The 22619-nt window shown below is 34.6% G+C and overlaps 1 protein-coding gene across 14 annotated transcripts in view; it reads left to right on the top strand.

The window, feature by feature from the left end:
* Nucleotides 1–22619, top strand: part of Mecom (MDS1 and EVI1 complex locus) — a 546152-nt gene that overhangs the window by 520203 nt on the left and 3330 nt on the right. For 7 of the 14 annotated variants that reach the window (XM_046422890.2, XM_046422889.2, XM_046422902.2 and 4 more), the window contains 7 exons: nucleotides 3370–3396; nucleotides 8612–8778; nucleotides 9873–9950; nucleotides 13613–13782; nucleotides 15778–15940; nucleotides 19488–19724; nucleotides 20569–20752. In XM_046422890.2, the coding sequence (XP_046278846.1) occupies nucleotides 3370–3396; nucleotides 8612–8778; nucleotides 9873–9950; nucleotides 13613–13782; nucleotides 15778–15940; nucleotides 19488–19724; nucleotides 20569–20752 (1026 nt within the window). The remainder of the gene's footprint in view (nucleotides 1–3369; nucleotides 3397–8611; nucleotides 8779–9872; nucleotides 9951–13612; nucleotides 13783–15777; nucleotides 15941–19487; nucleotides 19725–20568; nucleotides 20753–22619) is intronic. The other 7 variants (XM_046422894.2, XM_046422895.2, XM_046422903.2 and 4 more) reach the window with 4 other exon arrangements.

Raw genomic sequence — 22619 nt, 5'->3', positions numbered from 1 at the left:
AATCAAGGTAAATTTATTGGTTCATAAGATGGGCAGTTTTGTCTACCAACAAACAACTCCATAGCTGCAAGCCACTATTATAAATACAGCATGTACATATTTTTTTAATAAAATAGTATGAGAGAAAATACATTAGCTTTCAATATTCCCAAAGTTAAGAAGGATGGCAAAAGATGAGGCCTGCACCCAGTGCAGGGGGGCCTTTTTTCAGATCTGCACAGATGGGGCAGTGCCTTTCTTTCCCCCACAGAATTGTCAGGTTTGGTGGCAGTGACTGCCTGTTGTGACATGCTTCTATTAGAACATGACCCAAGAGGGACATTCAAAATATGCAATGCCCAGTGTGTCAGGAATACCACCCTCCAGTCAGGACGGCTTGCTCCCCTTCTGGAGCAACAACTGGAGGTCTTGCTGTACCCACCATTAACATTCTATCTGCTGGATAGTGGGGCTCTCTGAGCGGTCTTTGAGGGTGAAGCACATTCAGTGTGCTTAAGGCAGAGGCTCTTAATGACCACAGACTTGTGTCATTGTTTTCGAAGCCATTGTGGCTGTTTTAATGTGCAAGGCTGCACACTGCTGGGATATGGCAGGAGCAACTTGGTTCCTCCTCCAATTTTCATCAGATCTTAAGACCAAACGGTCTGCTCTTTCAGCAATTTCCCTTTGATGTTCCAAAGTCACAACAGATTTTTTTTTCTCTTTTCTAGTACTCTACAATTCCATACTAACCTCAAGATGTACCTTAAAACAAACAAAATATTAGATTTAGGGCTAGAAGTAATTGCTGCACAAATTGCTTTTCTGCTTATTAGCAAAAGTGCTGAAGTTTTGAGCAACAATAGTCAATCTCTCTGAGCCTTCTCAATGAGTATAATGGGAGCCCCATTCTCCGCCTGACTAGGGTTGCTGTAAAGATCAGTATTTACAAGCAGGATGCTTTTTACTTGGTATGTGGAAGGATCTAGTGGGAAAGATTTTATTATTATTATTATTATTATTATTATTATTATTATTTATATATGGCATTAGAATGTATTACAATTCTTATTACACATATAGAGCACAATTTTTTCTTATCTCTGGTTATATACAAAGTATATTAGTGGATACAGAAGCATCCCATTGTGAATATAAAGGAATATTCTTAAAATACCCTCTTCCCATTCCCTGAGCCCAGTTTCTTTTCCATGTATCTGGGAGAATTTGGAAAGATGCGTACTGTGTTTTTGGCATAACCTCCCTGGGCAGCAGTAGGGGTGGCACAGAGCAAAAAGCCAAAACAGAAAGGCAGGCCTCTGCTCTCAGGGCTTGCCAAAATTTCATAGCTAAATAAGAGAATGCATAAGAGCATTCATTGTTTCACTTTCAATTTAAAGTATATTGAAACAAACCACATGGTCCCTCTGGGCTTCTGGATCTTCCTCTTCAAGGTGGAAATTACATCTGTCCTATCTACTTCTTAGGGTTATGCTAATAAAAAGAAGGTAGTATTCTCAGTGCTTTGGGGGAAAATCTAAAAAAAAAAAAAAAAGATATGTCAGTGCCTAGTAGTGGTATGCTCTGAGTTTGATTTTGTAATTTTTCTATATTATTGTATTCTACGAACACAGGCCTCCCTAGAGCATAATCCCTAGTCAACGATAAGTGAACATCTCAATAAATATTTATCCAATTGTATTGAAAGATAATTAGGCCTGCCATATGGAATAATACTATATGTTTTTAAAATTCTGTCAAAAATAATTAGAGGCTATGATGAACTCATATATCAAAATTAAGAGAGGAATCCTCAGGGTCTAAGTTCCTCAATTCTTAAAAGAAGTATGTTTCCTCTCTCAGGCCACTAGAGGACTTATTTAGCCTTTCATTTTTCTCTTATAAATAAGTTAGTTTACTATGAGGAAAAATAAGCACTACAGAGACTAGCCATAGATATGCATCTGAAATTATTTATGATGTCTTATTTTAAATTATAATTTTGAGAAGCTGGTAATGGCTATCAATGGGTGAACTGGAAGGGTCAGTGTTACTGTGCCATCCCCAGTGTCCATGTCTTTGATTTCTATTTGGGTATTTGTCAATCACATTGATAGCTCATTGGAACTACCATAGAAATCATTTGGCAATTATGCCATTGTGCAAGTAGCTACTACTCCTTGGTTTGATTTTCCTAGTTTGAATATTATTTTTAGCTATTCATGCATTTTATTTTTAAAGGTGTGGTTTTGTATACATTTGCAAAAAATATTATCTTTTACTTAAGCTTCTTTTTTCATTCATCTCTACTTTTTTGGTTTTTTGTTTTGTTTTTATTGACACCTCCACCTTATCCTGTTACTACAGTCCAAGGAACTGGGAATAAGTAATCTTTTTCCCAAGTCGTCATTTCTATATTGATGTGAAAATCACTTCAATCTTGCCATTCATAATCTATTTTGCCTTCACCAAGTGTTTTCTATTGTCATATTCTTCAGAAATTAAGATTTCATCATTTTAAATCTACATATCTTCTTTATTCAAGATGCCAAAATTTATGAAATAAAAAATATAGATTTATCCCCTTTAACCAAATAAAATAACATTATTAAGGGTATAATCTTTGTGTTTCCTGGGGCACATAACTACTGAGCCACATCCCCAGCCTTTTTAAATATTTTATTAAAGACAGAGTCTCACTAAGTTGCTTAGGTCCTCACTAAATTGCTGAGGCTGGCTTTGAACTTGTGATCCTCTTGCCTCAGCCTCCAGAGCTGCTGGGATCATAGGAGTGTGCTTCCCAGTGAATACTGCCATCAATTATCATAAATAACGGGACTTTTTTTAGTTCTTTTAATTAATATTCTTAAGAGTTCTGCCAACTGATGGTCTGAGATCCTCATTATCAAGCAATGAATTTCCAAGAACATCACCTTTTTGTTACTGAACTATTCATATCTTAGTAAATACTGTATTTCCTTTATTATTGACAATATAAAATGCAAGAAATTGGATTTTTTGCAGGAAATTAATTACTTTTTAATTATTGAAGAAAATTTTAGAGAACTCATTTTGCAGTGAGTAAAAATTAAAAGGGAGCATCTGCTTTGCTTTAAGACTTGCTAGTAGGTAGCATTTAGCTTTCTTAGAATAAAAAACATTCTTGGTTTATAACCTTGTTTCTAAAGTTTATTTTAGGTAATAGAGGAAGCTCAGCAGTATTATGAAAATACTCATTTTTTTCATTTCCTAAGCTTTTACTCAAGGTACAGTTACATGATAAGCCAAAATTACTAAATTAGGATAAATGTTAATTTCTCAAAGGATAGATTGCAATAAAGATACCAACACAGAAGTAATTTTTTGTTTTTGTTTCAATTTTGCTCCCAGTTCCAACTGCCTGATCAGAGAACTTGGGTAAGTTTCCTACTTATATTTTTAACTAAAGTAATGTAGCATTTAAAAGAAAACAGCTTATATTTTAAATTGCTGGACATACATAATGGATTCCGAGCCCCTTTCCATTAAATGATATGGCTACAACAGATAACTTCCCTACTTTATCAAGTTGCACAATACTTTCAGATATAATTGTGCATTTATTAATCTAGAAATTGTTTATGGAATGATTTTGTTTGATAAATCTGACCCATTCCACATAATTATTCCTTGATATGGACACCTGAGAGTATGTTGTTAAAGAAGGCTTCACATGGGCCAGTAAGTGGAAATAACCATTATTTGGGGGACAGCATGTTAAAGATAAGTTCGATAAAGCCTTACACAGGATAAAACTTAGACTTGTGTAGACGCAGGCTGACATTGGAATTCTCATTCATTTATCCCAAGGCAGAAATTGGTTCTGGCTATTTGGAAATGAAACTAAATGTTAAAAAATCCTTATCTAACTAGTGAATAGATCTTTTAGCATGGAGTCTCAACTTCTAGTTACTATTTCCAGAAATGGTCAGTTTCAGTAAATGGTATGAGGGAACAGATTTATATTTTTAATGGTAAAGTCATTTAGGATATAAAGAATCCTGCTTATTAACTTCTCACCTCCAAATACAACCTGGTCAGTGGAAAAAATATATATCTCAAAATTTTCTGTAAGTATATGTACGTTTACTTCTTTACTTAAAATTATGCTAATTTATGAGGAATGTGGAAAATCTTGGAGCATAGTCCAGCTGTCCTTTAAAAGCCACTATATTGTTATTATAAACTGAATTTAGTTGGAGCACTTTCACACTTTAGCACTTACCTATTTCTTCTATCTGGTGTTAGTTTTTTTCTTTACAAGGAATACCTCTAATTTCTCTCTTATGTGTAATATATGACAAATTGTCATTTTTCTTATTCTGGAGGACTTTAAAGGATTAAATTTATTTATTTCAAAAGTATGAACAATTTTTGGAAAGAGGAGAGAGAGAGAGGGAGGGAGGGAGAGAGAGAGAGAGAGAGAGAGAGAGAGAGAGAGACTGTGTGTGTGTGTGTGTGTGTGTGTGTGTGTTAGTTGTGCAGTCTATGGGCTTGTTCTTTGATTATCCTGGCCTATATCTCCAGGATCCCTCCTCTGTCTTTCCTGGAACGAGTCTGTCCTGAGTGTTATGCCTCACGACCCTCATCTTTTCTAAGGTGTAGTATGACTTTGGCAGTAGCTAAACTGTTAGTTACTTAAAGCTGAAGGTGTTAACCCCTTACACATGTGACCAACTATCAAAGCCCATTCAGATTTTAAGTTAGATTCCCTGTTATAATATAAGAGCAAAGCAACTGCCATTGCAATGCTCTGGACAAATTTCCACTCCATCACAGATTTCTCAGGGCTGCGATTCACATCTGTGTTATAAAACAGATACTAAAAGGAAATATTTAAGATATATGCTTATAAATTTTAGGGGTAAAAAATCTCTATGTGATTTCATAATCATGACTGCTGAGTATGATGCATGGTGTGAGATAAACATGAAGTATGAATATTTACTTCTCCCTCAAATGACCATGACTTTGTGATTTCTCAAGATTATCAAGTGAATAAATATAGAAAGCTACCCAATCTACAAACTTTCCCATCATTATGAATAGTTATTTATGAATAGTTAGTTATTTTATGATAAAGACATGTGTAATTTAATTGTGAAACTTTAGGTCACATAATTCATGGTGCCTTTGGACATATCATTTCATATAATCAGGTTGTCATTTTAATAGTTTTAATGAGAAAATTTTTTTATGTCATCAGTTCTTGGCTGCCTGATAATAAATGTTAGGCTGAGTGCTTAGGACTCAGTTGATGATATCTTGCCTGCTGAAATGTTTTTAAAAATACTAGCTTTATTTGACGAGAGATATAGCTACATTTTTGGTAGGAGCTAGGGAATTGTGTCTAAATATTAGTTTGCGTCAGTATGAAGTTAATAGCCTCTTGGGGACTCGAAGGAGGTGAAACAACTTCCTCTTCCAGACATCTGGCTGCAGATACCATCAACAATTATTATATATGTAAATAAAAATTACTGTTCCATAGAAAAAACTGTCATTTACTGATCTAAGATTAGCCTAAGACATCAATGGGTCACATGGTAATTCATTTCGAAAATATATGATCTAAGTTCTCTCCCCTTCAATTTCCCTATGCTCAGCAAATTTCTTATTCATAGTGGTACACATTACATTTTCATTGGATTTTTTTCATAATTAGAAAATATAAGCTAGATCTGTCCCATCCATTCCAATTAATTGATTTTTAAAATACTAGTTAGACTTTAAAATGAAGGTCAAAACTTGTTATATATTCTGTGAGTCAGGCCCGATAGAAGAAAAAGTTGGAGTTCTATCTCATATGTTAGATAAAACCATCTTACCCCAATACCTTGATCTAAGGTATATACTAGAGCTGACATTGGTCACAGAGTTGCTAAACTACCCCAACTGGCAGATGCTAAGTCACTTCTGTTTTGGTGGGGACACATTTTTTCCACCTGAGGTCAAGAGCTATAAGAGCAAATCTTAAGATGAAAGGAGTATTCAATGATAGGTTTTATGTCACTTCGGTTGTTGCTAGCTGAGCAGAATGTGTGTGTGTGCGTGTGCATGCACACGTAACTACATGTGGTATTAATAGCTATCCTTAGCTCACTTCCCATCTTCCTCCTCTCCCTTTCCTCCTCCGATTTAATCCTCTCTTCATTTGATATCAGAAGCCAAAGGTGGGGGTAGCTTCTAAGAGAAGCACTAGGCCATCCATATTCTTTCCCCTATTGTCTTTAAGAATGTCATTATTTAGCCATCATGTCCATAATATATTTTCTTGTGTCTTGATGGTTTTCTCAAATTGAAACAGTTTGAGATAAAGTAATCACAGTGATCTTTCTTCAAAGGAGCTAGCTATTAGCAGCTACTAAAGCAAGACACATTTCTCAACAGCCAATTGCTCTCAAATAACTTGAAGGACTTGTAGTTTATGTGTGCTAGAGATGAAAGCTGAGAATAATAGTAGTCATGAGTAAGCTATTTTCCATATAAAAGGGAAAGTGTTTCTATAAGATGTATTGCTGCAGGAATCTGAGTGTGTCTGCGGGACAGACACTCCAGTGATTTAAAACCACTTGATAATGAAACTTTGCCCAAATATTAAATGTACATAAATAAAACATTTATAATCATCACCCATGCACTTACTGTTCTTCCCAATAAATACATGTGATCATGACCCTTACCCTTGCTTGTTACTGCTAATCAGCTTGAAGACCAGAGGTCATTTTTCACTTAGACAATGTATTCCACCATGGAGGGAATATCAAAATGATTTTCTGCAAGGAACAATTAGAAGGAATAAATGCAAATAAAATAGTATCATAAAATATTTCTGGATTGATTTTTAATAAATAAAATCCAAAGTAGTGTGGAAATGTTAATGCCCTGCCTAGAAGGGGATAATGACTGTATTCTGCAGAGACAGAGTTTCCTCCAACCTCTCTGAGCAACATCATCATTCCATATCTCTGCCCTGTGATCAGTATGTGTCAAAATCCTTCATAGTGACAAATGTGCTGTCCACTTGCATCTGTGGAGAATGTTTTAGCAGCTGAGTGATTATGAATCAAACCCTTGAGCTTATAGCCCTTACCGCCTCCCAATGCGTTCACATTTGTCGTCTGACAAGTAAATGTATCTTGACTTTCCTCTGAGATTTTTTTGCACTGTGTTTGATGAAAGACATTTGGCAAATTGGCAGTGGTACCCTGTACATTGCAATTTGTAGCTAGCATTAGGAGTCCGGGCATGAAATGAGAGGGCAGGTTTCAGGATAAAGAGAAAAGAAAGAGAGCTAACTAGAACATGAATAGGCATTTGAAGAATCAAACATAAAATATTTCCTTCATGAGAAGAGAATTGTGTTAGGGCCATTCTTGTTAGCATTTTGCTCTAGATTTAGAAGTTGATGTAACTTCATATTCCTTTTTTTTTTAGTAGGAAATGCTGTCTTTTATTTTTAACATGAGCTTATAAATTAGATCTCTGTGTCTGTCTTGCTGTCTCATCAACGAAATAGTTAGCCTCTTGGGTTGACCAGTTGCCTGGATTTGTGGTTATTACCATCTAGTCCTTGTGTGTCTGTGAAAGCATACAGAATGCATTCAGAGCCTTTTAAGTAGGTATTTCCCCAGAGGTGTAAGGAGAACCAAAACTGTAAATAGTAAGTGATTCGATATAACAAGATGGCTTGTCTTCTTAAAAATTTGGTTGTTAACCTAGCTTCCGCATAAAATGCAGGCACTGAGAAAACTTAACATTTTGAGAGGGCTGAAGGAGAGGGGAATGTCCCACTAGCCATAGACATTAAGGATCAAACTGACCTTAAAATGCCACCCTCTAATTGTGACTCTATCAACTGTGTGTGTAGGTAAACTAAAACTTTATTATTATAAGCAAAATCAATTAGGTTGTTAGAATTAGGCAAAGTTTTTATTCACGTATATTTCTATAAGAGTATGATTATGTGTCCCTCTACCCATCTTATAAAGTGCACATCAAGTTACATGAAAATCTTGATCAATTGTCATTTCAGCTCAAATCTTTATCCAGACAGATTAATATTTCATCAAAATTATTCATATGTGATCTTACTTAAACATTCAGATACTAATTTAACATACTCTTAGGCAATATATCTCTTGTACATTTTCTTTTTTCTTTTTGGATTACACATATTTGACTTAAGCTGAGCCTTTGGTCTCATGATTTTTATTACCTAGGCAAGACATATATCATCTTTCCCTAAAATTCCAGTTTTTTATTGACATCCATAACAGTGCTATTAATTAAATAAAATGTTGATTTGATTTGATTATGTCTTTTAGGTATTTTATCAGATTGTTATAAAACAGTTTAACTAAGGTCTTATGAATAAAGTTCACCTAGCATCATATAAGCTTGGTTCTACCTTTATTTCCACAATCAATTATCTTGTGGTTTAATGTTGAGACCCTACAATTTTTTTCCAGACTCATTTTATTCAGAAAATTTGACCCTTTCCCATTATTAATGGTTTTTATTTGCCAGTGATTAGTACAGAAGGAAAAATGTCTGATCAGACCCTGCATGGTTCTGTGCTTTTGCCTTTCAGATGTCAGCTATTGAAAACATGGCAGAAAAGCTAGAGAGCTTCAGTGCCCTGAAGCCCGAGGCCAGCGAGCTTCTCCAGTCGGTGCCCTCTATGTTCAACTTTAGAGCACCTCCCAATACTCTGCCTGAGAACCTACTGCGGAAGGGAAAAGAGCGTTACACCTGCAGGTAACTGCAAAGTTAATTATGGCTGACTTTCCAAAAATCTCCCCTCTGATTTCAAAAGGCCCTTTTGTTTTTTCTGGAAATTATTCTTGATTGGATGACTAATAGAAACCATGATAGATTTCAGGCACTTCAAAGTGTTCTTTATTTAGTGAGATATAAAAATAGTGGTTTTAAAAAATTATTATTAAATGAGAATTTTAACACAGGCCATTTGGTTGTGATGAATGAGGTTGGAAACAGTCCAACTACTATCTACTTGTCTCACTTTGATATTTATGAATTTTCTTTCACAGTTAATTATTTTCATCCAAAGGTAAAATACTACTGTCCTCCAGTATACATTTATTAATTGTCATGGCAATGGGGAGTAACACCATTCGTGAAGGATGAATAGTTCTTAAGGAAAAAAGAAAACTAGAGAATAAATTTTCTAGTTACTTATGAGTAGAAGAATAAAGCTTGTCTTTATGTTTCTGTTTTTCTGAATTAAAAAAAAATAAATTAGATGCTTATAATTTTCTGATTTGTCCTCAGAAAATTGTGCTATCTGACTCAGGCATATCAATTTATCTGCTCTTAGGAAAATGTGTCACTTTCTTTCCAGAAAGGCTTTTATGGGAACGTACCTTGATGGATGAAGTCTCAGGATCTTGTCTGATCTGATACCACTCAATGTGCAGAGAGTTGTCACTATGGCTGACATGTAAAATGAGTTGAAACCTTTGAAATATGTTTACATCCACCCAGAATCACAAACTCTCGTCATTTTTTTATCCCCTTGTCTGGTTCAGTTTTGTGAATGTAAAGATACGGAGTTAATAAAAGAGGCATATGGGGGTCATCAAAACTAAAGTCTATTTTCATAAACTGCTTACTTATGCACGAGCAAATTCAACCAGATCTCATAGTGCAGCCTTTATTTGTAGAGTTATTTATATCTGTAGAATGGCTTTGTTGCAAATCTTAAATACCAAAGACATGTGAGTTCCATGCAAGATTAATTAAATCAGGAATAAGCATCTGGCTGCTCTGCAGCGCGAGTGAAATAAAGTTGACTGTGCTGACTTTCTCTTATAAACATCTTTTCATAACAGATACTGTGGCAAGATTTTTCCAAGGTCTGCAAACCTAACACGACACTTGAGAACCCACACAGGAGAGCAGCCGTACAGGTCTGACAGTGATTCTTCTAAATATCTTGATAAATAATGTAAAATTCAAACTGCACTCCTAGGCACAAGTTTAAAGGAAGCTACTTTTATCTGTGGCTGAATGAATGTGTACTCAGTGCCGAGTCAAGGAAGAATTGTCTGATTGCTAGGATCTAAATTTAGAAGAGTCCCATATTCTTTAGCCAAGGCTTCCTACCGATCAGTTTAAAAGTTCTGGGTCAGAGTTTACTAAAGAATAAGCATTTAAGAGACGCTAGTCATTTAAAAAATTATTTATTATTACTTCAGTGCTCTTTCTCAATCCCTACTATTTTAGTTGACAAAAATTAAAACATTACATCTTCCATTTCCCAAACCTTGACTCTCTGCTAGGAATTAATAGTCTATACATACTTTGTTTTCCCAGCACAGCAAACCAGTGTCCTCAGGTCCCAATAGGAAGTTTAAAAAAAAAATCTTAAGCATCAGGAAGAGGGAAAAAAAACATATGTAACTGGAGATAAAACAGATACTATAGAGTATATTATAGGAAAAGGGCCAATTCTATCAACAATTTCCTGAAGTACCTATTAGCTCATTCTATTAAATGTCAAAATTAGCAATATGACAAACACATCTAATTTTAATGTTATTGTTTACAAAAGAATGAAAATAAGCAACGTAGTCCCTTCCAGTTTTAAAATAAGACCTACATTTTTTAATGTGAAATTCTTCATGAACAGTATTAGGAACTCATATTTTTTCCAAGAAAGAATGGTATTTATCCCAAGTTATATCATAATTTCATTCTCCTTTGAAATTCTTTTGCATTTCATGTGTTTAAAATTATTTGGATCTGAATACTAACATTTTTTTAAATAAGTAAATTATACAGTTTCAGAGGTTTTTTGTTTGTTTGTTTGTTTTACATGCAAGAATGAGACAATGGGCAGAAGCCAATGCTCATTTGAAGATAATCAAAATTTTAGAACAATAGAAAAACTTAAACTCAAAAACATCACAGTGTTTTATAAATTTCCTTGATATCTTACATATTTTATAAATCACTGATCATACATGATGTTTTTACTTTACACATAATAGGATGTGCTTAGTCAAAAAGATCTTTTAGAGATATTAACAATGGGAAATTTTCGATAATTTCTCCTTAGGAGAAAATTCCATCTTCTGGGGATTCTGATTAAGGAGAAGAAAAGATTTGCGCCTTTATGTTTTGTTTTGGCTGAGGGTACTGGTATGCAATGGTGATACCATGCTCTACTTACTCCTTCTCTGTACCTGAATGCACTAGTTTTAATTTTTTCCTCATAAATTGTAGTATTATACATGTATTTTTAAAAGTACAAAACCCAGTGGAGCTGGAGATCTTAAACAATGATTTTTCCAGCCCTTCCCTCTGTTTTGCAAATAAAGAGAGGGAGGGAGGGAGGGAAGGAGAGAGAGAGAGAGAAAGCTAGGGTTGGGGGAGGGAAGGAGAAGGAGGGAAGGAGGGAGAGAGGGAGGGGGAAAGAGAGAGGGAACCAGGCAAGAGCTCACTAACTGCCTCTGTGAAGTCTGGTACCAACAGAGTCGAAATTAAAATCTGGGCCCAGAACTCTCACATCTGGGTTTTTCTCTTTCAATCCTCTTGACCACCTTATCTACATCCAATAACCAGGAAGGCCTGATAATATACTACTCATGATTGAATTATTCATTTTAAGAATTTCTGGAACTTTGATCTGATTTGAACTGATTATTTTTTTAACCACATATTAATTCATTGGAGTAGAAAGGAATGATTTTTTAAAAGAATTTTTATTTAGAGTGCTTACCCCTCTGGCCAAGATGTTAGCAGAAGAGAGATATAAGGTAACAGCTTATCATAGGATAAAACATCCCTTTGGGCCAATTTTATTAAGATTTGAGAAGATGATGTCTACTAGATTTGGAAGAGCCCCTTTTGCATATAAGCAGGAAGTCGGAAGCATGTCCTAAGACTATATCTCTCTTCCTCATGATTTGTGTAAAAAATGAGTGAAAATTTTTCTAAAATGTTTGATGGGAGTTTAGGTTTTCTCTGTCGGTATTGGCTAAGTCGTTCGGCTTCATACAACATAATCGTGTTCCATGTACCTTGCTTCTATTACAGTGGGCCTTTGAATAAACAAAGCTATTTCAAAGACAGCTGTGATTCCACGTACTTATTTTTCAGAAGTAGAGGCTGAAAGAGTACAACCACCATCAACATGGGGTTCCACACAGTTTATGTTAATATTATAAGCAAGAAAAGTTGAGGAACTTCATGAGGCCAGAACAGTTTTTAAGGGGGAAGAATTAAAGCAGTCCTTAAGTTGGTTTACTCATACTATGCCAAAGCGACTATTCAACAGATTTGTTTTTCCTACTGAACTGCCTAGACTTTTGGTATCACGTAAGGACAGCTGTAGAAGCCCTATCACGTAAGGACAGCTGTAGAAGCCCAAGGACCTGGAGTGGAATGGAGTGATTTCTGATTTAGAGCACTTGAACTTGAGTCTGCAATCAGAAGAGGGAAGATAAGGGCCCTTCACACATGGAAGAATGAGTTAAGAATGTTCTGGCCACTGTTAGAAATTTTCACTTAAAAGTCACTTGGAAAAAGTCGTTTTTTTTTTTTTTTTAAGCAACACACACACATCACAGCACATAAACAAATGATGGACTCTTTATCTTCTAGTGCCAGTAGAGAATAACTCCATTAATTACAAAACCCACTTTTCTTCCTCATTGATAAGAACTGGTGGGGATGCTGGGATCTTGCATTTTATATTTTTACTTGATACCAAAAAAATAACTTTAAAATGATTTTATTTTATTTTTTAAATCTAATGGAAGGCAAAAACAATTAACCAACCAATAATAAGTGCTTTCTTGAAAACCTGACCTCCTTTGAATCTGTACTGAGACTGCAAACTCTTGAAGAAACATTGAAATGGAAAATTAGGAGATAGGGAGAGAGAAGCTGATTGAAACCTTTGCTTTCATCTGGAAGAGAGTTAGTGGCAGCTTGACTTGCTTTTGCAGCAGTTTAAAGATTAATAAATGCTTTGGGATTTCCAGTCACCAAAGGTGATGAAAATCACTGTCTTTGGCATCAGACAACACTGTTCTCATTGTCTCCATTTTAAAGGCTTGGAATGTTTATTGCTACTTTGGAGAAGATAAGAAAATGTTTTTAGGATTAGCAACAGATTAGGTGAATTTGCTAATAAACTAATTAATCAGACTCTCCAATTTTGAATGAAGAAGTAATCTTTTACTTCAGTGAATACATGAATTTGTTTCATGTTTGTTTAAAAATAATCCAATTGTATTTATGCTAAGCAGAAGATAAAAGATTATTTCATTTCTTGATGTCCTTAGTTTTGTGAGGTTTATTTAAAATATTAGAACTGTGTGCTGTAATAAACTTGGGAGCCATAGAATCACTAGTATATTGGTACTTTTTTTTTCATAAAATCATGAAAATATAACCTTCAAAGTCTGTTGGAATTGAAATCTTGACTGTGTGAGTAGTGTTCTTCCCTGTGCCTTTTCTAAACTGACATTTCATGGGTGATAATTTTTTATCTGTGTCTTATGAGTCTTGAGAAATATCTTTTGATTTGCTTGCAAGTATTTTCTCTGTGCTTATTTTTCAGATGCAAATACTGTGACAGATCATTTAGCATATCTTCCAACTTGCAGCGGCATGTTCGCAACATCCACAATAAGGAGAAGCCCTTTAAGTGTCACTTATGTGACAGGTGTTTTGGTCAACAAACCAATTTAGACAGGCACCTAAAGAAACATGAAAATGGGAACATGTCTGGTAAGTATTTGTGTTACAAGAACAAAAATGACTTTATTTTTCACATTTTAAAAGATAATTGTGATCTTCTTTCTTTCCATTTGATTCCAAAATCAGATCTTACTATAAATTTACAACCAAGAGTCCCTTGAGAATTTGGAATCATGGGAATGGTATGATCATTGGTTAATGCACAGGTCAATGGCCTTATTTGGACTGTTGTTGTTATTATTATTATTATTATTATTATTATTATTATTATTTTATTCTGCTAGATTCGTTTCAAAGGGGAATCTCAAGCAAAGAGAACCATGATTGTACTCACTGTAGACATCTGAATGGAGGTTTCCTGAATCACGGGGAACAATCTTTCCACCTGTTGTTCAGAATGTGTCCCTTAAGCATTTCCAGAGGGGCAGCTCCAGAATGCCACACTCTAAATATTAACTTAGAAACCATGGCTGCATTTGCAGGAGGACTGCAGTTCAGGGAACCTCTCTAGGGTAACATTTTTGAAGTTTAGGGATAGAAAACTGTCAACATGATCAGAGCCACCCACAGCAATCCATGGAGGTGTCTTGTTTTTGTCACTAATTCTGATGTAAAATTAAATCAAAAGTAATGAATCAAAAGAAAAAAATAGCTTTCCCTTAAACCTACAAGCATATATTTAGTGGAAAGGACTGTAGGCCCTTTGTCTTTGGCTTCTAAGAGTCAGATACTAACTCAGTAACTAACATTGGCCTGGTGCATATGTGTGCAGAATCCACCAGTGCAGTCACAGGTTCTTTCTAGGATGTTAAGGAATGAGTTAGAAGGTTGAGAACCCTTCTGGGGTTCAGATGGGGCTCAGGAAAAGAGATTTTAGGTGCAAAAAAATATGGATTTACTACTGATATTTATTTAAAGAAATTTGTTTATTATCAATCTTTCATTTATTGATCATGGTTTTAAAATGTGCCTATAAAGGCACATGGTTTATGATTTGAATAGTGTGACTACTTATAGCTACATGCTGTTCATTTCCTGTACTATTCATTTCAAAGTAGGAAAAAAAGAAAGAAAGAAAATCTAACATTCATGGTTTTAAATATTAGATTTTAGTGCAGAAATCTAATCCAGTATCCAAAACAGGCCACACTTTCTAGCCATGTGTACACTTATAGCCTATTCCTGTAATTTTCTAATTAAAACTATTTTGTAAAAAAAGAAAATCTAATGTGTAAATTTTCAAAGTTTTCATTAGATTAAAGTTCTTTAAATGGAAGGGACATTCTGATCTCTTGTTTTTGTCATATAGACTATTGTGATCAGCTATTAAATTGTAGATACTTTATGGGCAAGATAAACAGCATAAAGCTAATGTTGGTGTAAAGTTTGACCATATAAATAGTGCTTACAATAGTGCCAATGTATGTAAACACTAAAGTAGTCCTATGAGATGGGTATTGTGATTCTAATTTTGTAGGCAAGAAAAGCTGAGGATCACCCTGTAGCAGGCTGATTCAATATTGTTGTCTTCTTATTACATCAGTCCTTGGGCTGCTATGATCTGAGCCTACCCATGGCTTTGCCCAAGTCAAGATGCAGAATAGTCAGTATATTCTCAGTCCCTATTTTGTAACATATTTTAGTACAGCAGTAACAAATATGCATTGATTGTAATCAGGACGGGATACAGTTTCTTCTGTCTGAAACTATTTAAGACCTGTCTTTAATTTGTCTCACCCTATCTCTGCATTAGATGAATGAAAACATTTCCATGTGACAGTGGAGGTGGGGAAAGCTAGTGAAAGAAATGATATCCTTGGAGACTGTACCTCATGACTTTAATGGGTCAGAATATTTTCAAGGGATTTTGATGGGCATGCATATTTTGTTAAATTGGGAAGAATTCAACCTCCTAATGTTACTGTTATTCAAAAGGTTGTGTTTTAAGAAACAACACTGATCAAATTAATAAGAAATGACGTTGAAAATAAGTTGCCACATCAATAATAATCTTTGTCACAAAAGGCTTTCTGCTCCATTCAGGTACAGCAACCTCGTCACCTCACTCTGAACTGGAAAGTACAGGTGCGATTCTGGATGATAAAGAAGATGCTTATTTCACAGAAATCCGAAATTTCATTGGGAACAGCAACCATAGTAGCCAGTCTCCCAGGAATGCAGAGGAGAGGTAAAGCTGGGTTTTGCTTTTTAAACTCCTCCTCTAGGTTTCTAGAGGAGGAGGGAGAGAGGAACTTTTTAAACTCTGTGACATCTAAAATGAATGTATTTCTAAATATGTTTTCTGGGCTCACTTTTGTGGTACTACTATTACTCCTTCCACCAATGACTAGTATTTATTTAGTGCATATTAAATACTATATACACATAATACTTGACCCTTTGGGATTGTGCCTATAATTTTAGCAGTGAAGGAATGGAGACATTCAAGATTAAATGACTTGCTGAGGTCACAGAAGTAATAAATGGGGTTCAACGTGATTTCTCTGGTTCCAGAACCCCTGACTTTACCTCCATTGTGCTTCTCTTGATAGCTAAACAAAATGTTTTATCAAAATTTCAAAAGGAAGCTGGATGCGGTGGCACACACCTGTAATCCCAGCGGCTCAGGGGGCTGAAGCAGGAGGATCACGAATTCAAGACCAGCCTCAGCAACAGCGAGTTGCTAAGCAACTCAGTGCGTCCCTGTCTCTAAGTAAAATACAAAATAGAGCTGGAGATGTGGCTCAGTGGTCAAGCACCCCTAAGTTCAATCCTCGGTATGCCCCCCAAAAAAATTTTTCAAAAGGAGAATGGAAAATCCCCAGAGGGATTCAATGGAATCGCAGGTCATTATTAGCTACTATCATAGATCATATATTGTGTGTATTATACATAATTTAAAACTCTGAGTCTCTGTCTCTCTCCTCCCTCCCTCTCTTTCTCTCTATATATGTAAATATATATATAGTTGTATATATTGATATGTATTTATATATGAAATACTCATTGAGTGTCCTTAAATATCTGAAATTAATTAAGATTCTATCACTACTTCATGTTCTTTCAGTTGGTGCACATTTAATTCTGGTGGTTTATTTCAGTGGACAAAATCTTTCTTATTTTTAGTGATATGGTATACTTCCTCCCTCTTGTCAATATCAATATCAAACATGTTAAAATAAATTTCCTTTATTTGAGTTAGTTTCTTCATTAAGATGTGCTTTAAATAAACATTTTTACCAAATGTTAATGCTATTTATAAGAACTAACACCTACCACATTACCTTGTATGCAAAGTTCATGAAAATTATTTTGCCAAAACTACTGGATGCAATTTTCCTTATCTATTAGTTATAATCAAGTATCTGAAATTGGGAAATACACTTTTCTGAACCTGACTATCCTGTGACTTTTTAAATTGGGATGCTGCATTGTAAATATTAATATAACATGAGACCTGTTAATGAAAATTCAATTATTTTTCATTACACCAATTCCACTGGGTTAGTATGCTTCATTTTTGATGCTGGTAAACATCAAGGTTAATTATTTTAGGTAGTTTCTTCATTAAAATGTGCTTTAAATAAAAATTTTTACCAAAATAGCACAAAAACATACGACCACTTTTGTTCTCTACCTTGTATAAAAGCATATCCAAGGAAAAAAGGAGGGAAAGATCTTTCTGGGTGTTCAAGACATCTGATAAGAACTATACATTGTTCTGTATCCTTCCTACTACTTGCTCCTTCGTGTGCATGAGTGTGTGTGTGTGTGTGTGTGTGTGAGAGAGAGAGAGAGAGAGAGAGAGAGAGACAGACAGACAGAAGGATACAGCAGATGATCCGAAAAGCAACATAGTAAAAGCAAGTAAGAAGCACAATCTTAAATTTTGATAATGATATTGACAAGATGCAAATTAAAAAAAAAAAAAACTGAACAGAAGATACAGTTTGAATTCTGAGATGCCTGTTCAGATTTCCTAGCTCTTAACTGGAGATCTGTGAGTCTGTGTCACCACAACATCTGGCTTCAACATGTCTAAACAGCACACAAGTAAGAAGGTTGAATCATCCAGCTTTCCCTCCTCTGCTCCTATCAGGCTACTTTTGATGAATAATTTATCCCCTATAAATTGCCACATTTGAAAGCATAATTAACAAAAAGATTGTCTTAATTATGTTGGCTTTTGTTACTTTTGGTTTTCATCCATGCACTTTTGTTCTTTTACTTATTCTTTCATTTGAAAAAAAAATAACAATTTTGATCTGTTCTAGCTAGCAAGTTGGCAGCGTATCTGGAAACTAATAATTTATGTCTGTGCGAAATATGTTTTCATCATTCTTTGATAAAAGAGGTTAAAAGATTGGTTATATAAAATGCTTAATAATAATGATATGACTTTTTCTGGTCAAATGAATTTTTAGTATGTGCATCTGTCATAGCCAAGATTGTTTTATTTATGGATTAATTTTATTCTGGAAATCTAAGTACTAAGCTCTGCTCATTTTTATATGAAAAAATTATGGGGATAAATTACTGATACCCGATCTCTCATAATCTGAAAAATGTTTACATTACTTGTGAAAGTCATACATGACTATAACAGTAATTTAACAGTCTCTCTGAGTTTTCTGAATTAATAAGTAGATAAAAGAGCAAGGCAAAATGGGAAAACTGTGAATGGCCCAGAAGTTAGGATGTCTGGATAGCCATGATGTTTCCATCCCTAACAAGTGTTCTGAACTTGAGCAAAATATTCTCTAGAGCAAACTGTTTACACTTACTTTGTAACCAAATACAATTTATAAATTTCATGTCAAAACTGAAATCCAAATTACCCTTATTTTAATGTTCATTTGAGAGCCTGAGAAGCTTACTATAATTTCATAAATACCCTCAAGTATATTAAATTCCTGGGTAATTAATTTTTTAAATTATTCTTGATCTGCATATTATAACCTGTGTAAGCAAAATCTTGCATACGACTTTTTAATAAAAATACTATATTATTTTGCATCATTATATTAGACATGCTTCTTAAGGAAAACTTCAGAAATCAGTACAATTCCATTTTTATTCACTTCCTACTTCAGTATTTTCCTGGGAAACAAGGAACTTTTTCACACTCAGACTATTAAGAATAATTTGGAGATATTACAAATAAATGAGGTATCCATCACTTTCAAGGTTGGGTGAAGTGTCCAAGTTAACCACTAATGTCACCTAGGAAGAGTAAATACCAGTTGGTCCTTGGCTGCTAGTTACACGTTTTCTTCGAATTCATAGATTTACTTCAAGTGGATGTGTAGAAGCTATTGTCAGTGTTGCCTGTTGTTATGAATTTTCCCCAGAAATCAACTCTTTTAAGTGGTGGGTACTTAAATGGTGATTAGGTACATTATGTAGAGAAAATATTTGGGGGCTTTTTATATTATAAATAACAATATCATTTATAAGGCAAAGGTCTGATAAGAAATCAGAGTCTAAGATTGTTCTTCCGGTTCTGCCAGAAACTCCATTTATAATCTGAATGATCATTCAATTATTTCTTTTCTTCATTTTCTTATTTATGGAATTATATTATTTTCCCAAGGTTGCCACAAAACGTAAACAACAAAAATTTCCCTTTGTAAGTTGAGAATCTAAAGTATTGTCAGGGAAAAGATAAGAAAACTAACTACATGTTTAAAAATTAAACCAATGATTGAAGCTTTTTATTCTTATGCTTTTGAAAGAATGAATGGCAGTCACTTTAAGGATGAAAAGGCTTTGGTGACCAGTCAAAATTCAGATTTACTGGATGATGAAGAAGTAGAAGATGAAGTGTTGTTAGATGAAGATGATGAAGACAATGATCTGACTGGGAAACCCAGAAAGGAATCAGTGGCAAGTAATTTACATGAAGGAAACACTGAGGATGACTTTGAAGAAGCCAGTGGTCTGGAGATGAGCTGTAAGACATCCCCAGTGAGGTGAGCACCTTTGGTGACTTCAGAAGCTAAGCCAGAGTAGACCCACACACAGCTGCAACTCCTCCTGCTCTGTTTGTCCCTTAGAACATTTCAGTGAGAAGGAATTTGTGAGTAATGAATTTTAAAAATTAAATTTGAATCAGCAAGGCACACACAGTGTATTGGTTTTACATAGAGGAACATGAGGTGGCCATCAACATAATCTGAAAACATGAGTACATTAATGTTTGTAGAACGCTGGTTAACCCGGTAGGAAGGATAAGTGAAAATTACACAAACATGCAGTCATTTAATTTTAGACTTTACTTTTATGAAACCCAAAGGAAAATAGAGATTTCAGCATTATCTAATTCATTCAGTAATTCGTCATGATCATCAGTCAAGTATTATTAAGATAAATTTCACTTCATTAGATATATATGTAATTTACATAGATGATAAATTTTTAAATGGAAAAAAATAACCAAACAGTTAAATTGATGGAGATATTATATTTTCATGAAGATAATGTGTGCTGACTGCATATTTTCATATCTAGCTTGGCTTTACATGGAAATTTTAAATGTATGAATTCTGTCTTCACACATGGCTGGCTTAATGTGTCATTGACTTTATGTCAAATATATGCTTGACTTCAGTCATTCAAAATGTTAAGGGAAATATATTTCAAGATATACTTGTAAGTATTTTAAAGAATCCAACCACCACGTGTGCAACTTTATACTGCAAATACAGTACAAAGTTCAACAGCTGTATAGGGTCAAATGAAAGTGATTTGATCAGATGACAAACTGAAAAAGGAAAAAAAAAACTTCTGTGCTTTCCCATTGGTTGTTCATTTTAGGTATAAAGAGGAAGAATATAAAACTGGACTTTCTGCTCTAGATCATATAAGGCACTTCACAGATAGCCTCAAAATGAGGAAAATGGAAGATAATCAATATACTGAAGCTGAGCTGTCTTCTTTTAGTACTTCCCATGTGCCAGAGGAACTTAAACAGCCGTTACACAGAAAGTCCAAATCACAGGTACATGTTTTCCTGTAGTAAAGCATCATGGTGATGTTGTGCATGAAAATGTACATTTCCTTTGATTAGCAAAAAGTTGATAGTCTTTCTTCATAATATTCTTGAATCCAAGCAGGTTCAGATGCTTTATCCCCAGGGTTCCTCGCTGTACTCTGTATTTGACAAATCCAAAAGAGTTCACCAGTGCAACATTTGACATGGCTACATTCTACACAGAAATTCCTGGGGCACACCTCACCCTACTGCAATCTCTCCTTTACTTTGCAGTCCCCTTCCTTTGGTATAGGTAGTCCGTAAGATTTGTTTTCCACAAACAAATGCTTCAGAACAATTTTCTAATTATTTTGTATTTGAAATTTTAATTTATGATTTTTTTTGTCCACATAATTATGTTGCAAGATTTGGGGAAAACAAATTTTATTTTTTCCCTTTCCTATAGGTAGTAAATTATTATGTATTTTTCATGAGCAATTCATCAGACTATAGAACTTAGGAGTAAACTGAAGATTAGAAATGAAATGAGATGTCAAAGATCTACGCTAACTTAGTGGCAGATCTGGAAATAAAACCTACCAGGTTTTCTTGGATGAATGGATGGTACTTCATTGTACAGTAACTAAAAGCAAATCTATTGGAGGATCCATAAACATCAACTAAAAGGGCCTCTGTTCTTTTACTAAAGAGTTAAGAAAGCCAGTAGTTTCTTTTTGACATCTGTACTCAGCCACTATTCATTCAGGTCAACTAATGGTAAAAAAGAAGTAGAAACATCCTCTTACCATCTTTATTGATCAAATTGATTGGATTGTTTGATCCATTGTGGTCATTTTTGAAGTGACCCAACCTGTCAAACAATGTGACCATTATTAGCTTATATATTTGGAAATGATTTCCCTTTTTGGCTGAGATGTTCCTGGCTCGTCTTAAAAGACAAAACAGTAACATGTCAAGGACAGTGGGAAGGCATTGTGTCAATGTGATAATATAGATCTTCAAATGTTATTCAATTCAATGAAAGGTCCAAGGTATTATGTATGGTGATAGACCAGGTTATGGTTATGACCAAGTTAATGGTCTAACCGTACATATTGAAGTGAAGGCAGCCAGCCTCAACACTAGCGACTTCTATAGCCCACCCCACTTCCTTGAGAGCATCTCTTAAGGACTATGCATGGGGACAATGTCCTCACTGTATGGGGGGCATATGGGGAAGATATTCCTTTCTTCTTCTTAATGGGGATGAAAGTGAACTTTTCAATTTTTAATATTAAAAGTAAACCAGCAAGAATAGACCTTTCATTTTCACTTGGAAACATGCACAAAGAGGTAGCTAGTATTATTTTAACCCCTTTACTTCCCATTCTTCCTTCTTAGCAGATCAGAGATACCAGGGGGGATTTGTGCTCTCTTTAAATTTCTTTTAGTTATTCTATTCAAAATACTTTTCATTATAATATACAATATCTAAAACTTTCAGAAATTGTCAGATGTTATAGAAAGCAAAAAGGCCTATATTAGAGATAATATATATGATATATATTTAAGTACTAGCATTTTGATATCAAATCCCTGCTTATTTAACTCTTTCACAAGTAATGCTAGCATTCCGTAAACTAACATTCTGCAATCCTAGCTCATACTTTTCTTCTTACTTGATTATATGATATATATTGATTTATAAACAGTGAGGCTTTATGCAAATTGACTTTGTCTCATGAGACTCTTCATTCATTTATTCATTCATTCATTCATTCTTTTATTCATGGTTTATCAATTGTCAGTTATGTGCTAGACATTGATCCTTGTACATGAAAGTGTTCATTTCTTTTGATTATCAAAAGGTAGATATTCTATATTTGCCATTTTA

Source organism: Marmota monax, unplaced genomic scaffold, assembly GCF_021218885.2.
Source record: "Marmota monax isolate L192 unplaced genomic scaffold, Marmota_monax_Labrador192_F-V1.1 WCK01_AAM20220418_F8-fsc00110, whole genome shotgun sequence".
NCBI classification, from domain to species: domain Eukaryota; kingdom Metazoa; phylum Chordata; class Mammalia; order Rodentia; family Sciuridae; genus Marmota; species Marmota monax.
Note: the sequence above shows the minus strand (reverse complement) of the source record. Positions and strands in the feature narration are given on the sequence as shown.